Source organism: Cupressus sempervirens, chromosome 11 (assembly GCF_028749045.1).
Source record: "Cupressus sempervirens isolate cs-2001-9-10 chromosome 11, ASM2874904v1, whole genome shotgun sequence".
In the NCBI taxonomy this organism is placed as follows: Eukaryota; Viridiplantae; Streptophyta; class Pinopsida; order Cupressales; family Cupressaceae; genus Cupressus; species Cupressus sempervirens.
Window position 1 is genome coordinate 524,101,619 of NC_143128.1, and position 5,765 is coordinate 524,107,383.

Here is a 5,765-nt window from a genome sequence, read left to right on the forward strand (position 1 = left end):
CTCCTTACCGTATAAGAGAAGGTCCATAGCATCGTCATCATAGATCAAAAAAGGGGAGAAAAACAGGAGATTTATCCGATCCCAAATCTCTATTTTCAGTGCTATATTTTGGAAGCAACGAAGTAGTCAATTCAGCGGGTATCTTAGCCCAGGACGGAAGTTTGGGGTTCACAAGTATGGCATGACCTGAAAATCCTTGCAAAATTTGAGCGGCCATGAGAAAACGGTGAGCAAAGTGTGACGTGCAAGCCGGGTCAAATCCAGAAGATGGAGCACGAAAGAGGGAGCGGTCATATGACCTGTTCTCACTTTCGTGTACGCATCTAATATTTCCAAATTCCACCCATAAACATGCACAAATCACACACTACGAAATCTCAGCCTGGACTTCTATATAGATAGATGCCATTTTCATGCTAGTGATCTAATTTGGAAGTTGTAAGCACTTTTTTTTTTTGGGCTAATGTTTTAGTTACGTTGTTTGTTCACTGTTGTTGTCTATAAGATATGATCTTTGTTTCTCTTTTGTTAAAGATATTTTATTTTTATTGTTGCCTTCTTTTGTTCATCTTATCTAAGTGTAGTTTTACTAGTGTCTTAGTTATGTTGTTTGTTAGTTGTTGTTGTTCATAATATTCAATTTTAATTTCTATTTTTGATTGCTCTGTTTCTTCTTCTTGATCTATATATAAGCAAGCCATGTTCATGGTAGTGATGCCATTCATATTTTATAGAAATTGTGAGCATATTTAGGTCTAGTGTTACTATTGTCTAGTTATGTTGTTTGTTGGTGGTTGTGGTTAAGAAGAGTTCACTAGTTTATAAGATTTGACCTTTGTTCTTCTCTTGTTCAAAAGATTTCACATTTTCTTCTCTTGTTGAGAAGATTCAATTTTTGCTCTTCTCTTGTCCAAGAGATTCCAAGCTCCTTGTTGTTCTCTTGTTGAAAAGATTCCATCTTTATTTCTCTTTTGTTAAGAATTAAACATTTACAAAGTTCAATGGCGGAATGTCATGATAATAATGTACTTTTACACATTTTCATGCTCTTTCTATTCTCAAACCTGGCAAACTGCGCAAGAGACCATGGTTACAATGAGCTGAACAAAAACTCAAATTCCAGCCTTGGGGGACTAACACTGGGGCTCGTACGTCGAGAAGGAGGGATTGCGGAAGCCATTGAAAGGAGCAAAGAAAGGCTCCGAATGTTTGTGTGGAAAACAAGCATGAATGTGAAGGATGCGGAGAGCCCAGTACACGCAGGAAACGGCGAATTTCTGATGCAGATCGGAATAGGAAGGCCGGCTGTAACGTACAATGCAATTGTGGACACGGGAAGTGACCTGATCTGGACACAATGCGAGCCTTGCAGCGACTGCTATAACCAACCGGGCCCAATCTTCGACCCGTCCAGGTCGAAGACATACACTAGAGTTCCCTGTTCTTCCTCATTCTGCCAGGCTCTTCCCTCTTCCTCGTGTGCTTCCGACTCGGGCTGTCAGTACTCGTACGAGTATGGAGATTATTCCTTCACGCAGGGTGATCTTGGCTACGAAACCTTCACTCTGGGAACTACGAGTGGGACTAGAAGCCGGAGGAAGATCGCCCTCCCAAGGCTTGCTTTCGGGTGCGGGCATGACAACGAAGGGTCTGGTTTTACTCAAGGAGGGGGTCTGGTTGGCATGGGAAGAGGGCCCTTATCGCTCATTTCCCAAATGGGTTCCATTGCAAACAATAAGTTTTCTTACTGCTTGGTCTCCGTCAATGACCCGGCGTCAAAAACCAGTCCTTTGTTGTTCGGTAATGGAACATTTGCTTATTCATTCCATTTGAACAGTTTATTTATTGCTTTCCTTCATGTCTGCGTTTGAGTTTATCTTAATCTGATTTATTTCTTATTTGATATCTAATGATATAAGTTTTGCTGATAATTTTTCAGGCGATGCTGCGGATCTTCATGGGTCAGGAATCAAGTCGACCCCGATCATAAAGAACGAAGCTCAGTCGACGTTCTACTATCTGAATCTGCAAGGAGTGAGCATCGATGGATCGAGGGTGGATATTCCGGCGGGAACACTCGAGATGAAAGATGGAGGACGTGGGGGAATTATCATCGACTCGGGAACCACCATTACTTATCTGGAGCAACCCGCGTATAATTCTCTGAAAAAGGCGGTGCAAGCAGTAATGACGCTGCAACAGGTGGATGGGTCTGGCATAGGACTAGATTTGTGCTACAAGCTGCCTTCCGGTTCATCTAGAGTTAAACTTCCGACCATTATTTTTCATTTTTCTGGCGCCGACTTTGATCTTCCCGGGGAGAATTCGTTCTACAGAGACGAGGGAAGTGGGTTGATTTGCCTTGCGATGGGCTCGTCCTCTGGGCTTTCAATCTTTGGAAACATTCAACAGCAAAACTATCATATACTTTATGATCTCAGTAGGAACACCTTGTCTTTCGCTCGTACAGACTGTGATGCTCTCTGATTGATTGTTCCTGGTAGCATGTACTTTTATTTCTATAATGCTGATCCTTGTTGGGACATCGTTGTTCTAGTTTGTTATCTTTTTGATTAATTGTTTATAATGTATATTTGAAAATCTGTTTGTTCCTTATCAAATGCTGGAATAAGTCTTGATAAGCTTGTCTCAATATTGTGTCGAATACTATGACCAGGTTAAATTTTAAGCCAACAGAGTAAAGTCCATTATAAATTATTAAAGAGGATTAAAACTCAAAATTTAATTTATTAATAATATATTTAAAGTTTAAAATATAATTCATAAATACAATTTAATGCCTTCAATATTTTTAGTAATAAGATTAACTTTTATTTCTATTATCGATGTGATAATTTTTTTACTAAAGTAATTTTAATTATTTGCTTGAGTAGACTCAAATCCAAGACCTCCCACATGAGAGGTTCACAAGTTAATGTTGTGTTGTAGGCTCTTGTCCATTTATTTGATTATTATATTAAATAATATTATAATTAAAATAATTATATTTACTTAATTTATAATATTAACATATTTAATTTGTTTTATGAGAATAGTTAAACAATTTAAGGTCTTTTAAAAAGATGTATTAGAATTTTGGACATTGATATAAATAAAAACTGTAGGAATGTTCTTTAGGATTCTATGAGGCCACCAAAATACTTTTATCCTCTAGCATATTGTAAACGTTTAACATACAAAACAATTATGGGGTGGGTTTATTTTGGTGGCCCATAAATAGTTCTTTTATTAGAAGTTCTTAGTTTAGTCAATTGTGCATTAAGGGATGAAGGGTTACAACTTCTAGTTTTATTTAAATTTAAGTTGGTTTTAATTGATTGGTACAAAATTTGATATATCTAAAGAAAATCCTAAAGGAGAACACCCTATATTTGATTTTATAAATAGAATATATTTTCTCATACAATTCCTATGAATTAATAGTAATTGAATATAAAATTAACGAAAGATTTATTTAACAAAAATAAAAAATTATCAGAGAATAATACAATAAAACTATGAAGAGATTATAAAATATAACATTTATATGATTGTAATGGTGAAATTTAGATATTTATTTCATTTTCATTTAGTTTTGTGTTTATTTTAGAAGAATATCTTAATATGATCACATTATAATGTGCATGGTACATGTTTTTCCCATTGAATTTAAATCCTTATGGCCTCTTTATCCTTAGCTGCATTTTTACACTTATTGATAGTTTTATAACTTATCAGTCCTTATTCCCATACAATTATCTCTGATTGTTAGATCTTGGTTTCACCATCTTACACCATTCTCATGTTTCACATGAGTGGAATTGATCATGTATTGGAACTAAAATTTTAAGCTTTGAAATTGAAATTAGCAACTTCCACCCTTTTCTTAAAATCCTTAAGAGTTGATTTGATACACATTTTTACATTGTTTTCATTAATGTTTTGTATTTAATAAAATATTAATTTGGAAATTAAATCATAGCTAATGATCATTCAAAATCCTAGAGATTAGAAAAAGAATTATTATATATGAACATTATAGTTTGTAGCAAACAGATTTCCACAATCCATGAATATTGTATTAATTTCTGGGGAAGATTGTGTGAGAGTTTTTTCATCAACGTTTCGGATCATACTGTATGATCCATCATCAGGATGCCAATGAGTCAATGAGAGCAAAAAAAATGGAATGCAGATCTAAGAGAGGGGATAAAAAGAGGATGGAGAGATGGAAAGGGCACGGAGACTGAGGAGACACGGAGGACGGAGAGGGTGAGAAGTCAAGAAAAGAGACAAACAAGAGAAGGTGCAGGAAAAGAAAAAATATTTTGAAGGAAAAAAGGATTAGAAATGAAAATGATAGGAAAACAAAAATAAAATATAAAAGTATAAATAAGTAGATATATATATAAAATCAAAAAATTCAAATCAATCAACAAGAACAAACAATCAATAAATTTTATATATATATATAAATATAAATTCAAATCAATCAACAAGAACAAACAATCAATAAATTATATATATATATATATATATATATATATATATATATATATATATATATATATATATAAAACCGAAAATACCCAAGTCGGTTAATCAAGAAAAAACAAAAAAAAAAAAAAAAAAAAAAAAAAAAAATATATATATATATATATATATATATATATATATATATATATATATATAAATATATATATGGGTATATATATATATATATATAAAATCAAAAATTCAAATCAATCAACAAGAACAAACAATCAATAAATTATATATATATATATATATAGATATAAAACCGAAAATACCCAAGTCGGTTAATCAAGAAAAAACAACAAAATAAAATAAAATTATATATATATATATATATATATATATAAACCAAAAATACCAGAAGTGAAAGTACATAAATGTAAAAATTAAAATATAAAAAGAACAAGAGAAACAAAAAATAAAAATGATAAAAAGAAAAAGAAAATGGGGTGAGGCAATAAAAATATAAGAGCCTAATATATTAAAACAAGGCAAAAAAAAAAAGAAAAAAAAAAAAAGAATAAGAAATGGAAGGCGTACAACAAACAATAATAAATAAATAAGTATAAATAAATCAAAAATACAAAAATAAATCAACAAGAAAAAATTAAACCCAAAAATATATAAATAAATATAAAAAAACCAAAAATACCTAAAACAAAAATAAATAAATAAATAAAAACAATAAAAACTAATCAAATAAAATCAAAAAATAAAAAATAAAAAATCAACCAAAATAAATTAATAAATAATAAATAAATAAATAAATAGGAAAGAAGATAGAGAAGTGAACGAAAAGAAATATAAAAATTGGAAAAGAGAAATTAGAAAAGGAAAAAATGAAAAATAAAGAGCATAAGATTTTTCGCAAAGTGATGGTACCTTAGGTCGCAAGGTTTTTTGCAAAGCCACTCATACCGACTGCTATCTTCATGTTGCTTCGCATCACCACCCTAGCCAAAAAGTGGGCATTATCAAAACCCTTGCCTTGAGAGCCTTCCGTATTTGTGATGAAGACAACTTAGACCATGAGCTCTCCCACCTCCGCCAAGTCTTCATATGGAATGGCTATTCGCACAAACAAATCTCTCGGGCTTTCAATCTTGCTAGGACTTTCTCGCGCGCCTCCTCGCTCCCTTCCTCTTCTCCCCCAGACCCCTCTTCGTTTGTCTCTCTTCCTTTCATTGCTGGCATCTCTCACAAGATCGCCAAGATTCTTACCAAGCATG

At 32.7% G+C, this 5,765-nt stretch overlaps 1 protein-coding gene across 1 annotated transcript; it reads left to right on the plus strand.

Annotated features, from left to right (window-relative positions):
• The first annotated feature begins 422 nt into the window (after positions 1-422).
• LOC149530659 (aspartic proteinase nepenthesin-2-like) lies at positions 423-2,556 on the plus strand. The gene is made up of 2 exons (XM_089810954.1): positions 423-1,800; positions 1,940-2,556. Exons 1-2 carry the CDS (start codon positions 1,002-1,004, stop codon positions 2,485-2,487), a joined length of 1,347 nt encoding a protein of 448 aa, XP_089667080.1. The 5' UTR covers positions 423-1,001; the 3' UTR covers positions 2,488-2,556.
• The last annotated feature ends 3,209 nt before the right edge of the window (positions 2,557-5,765 follow it).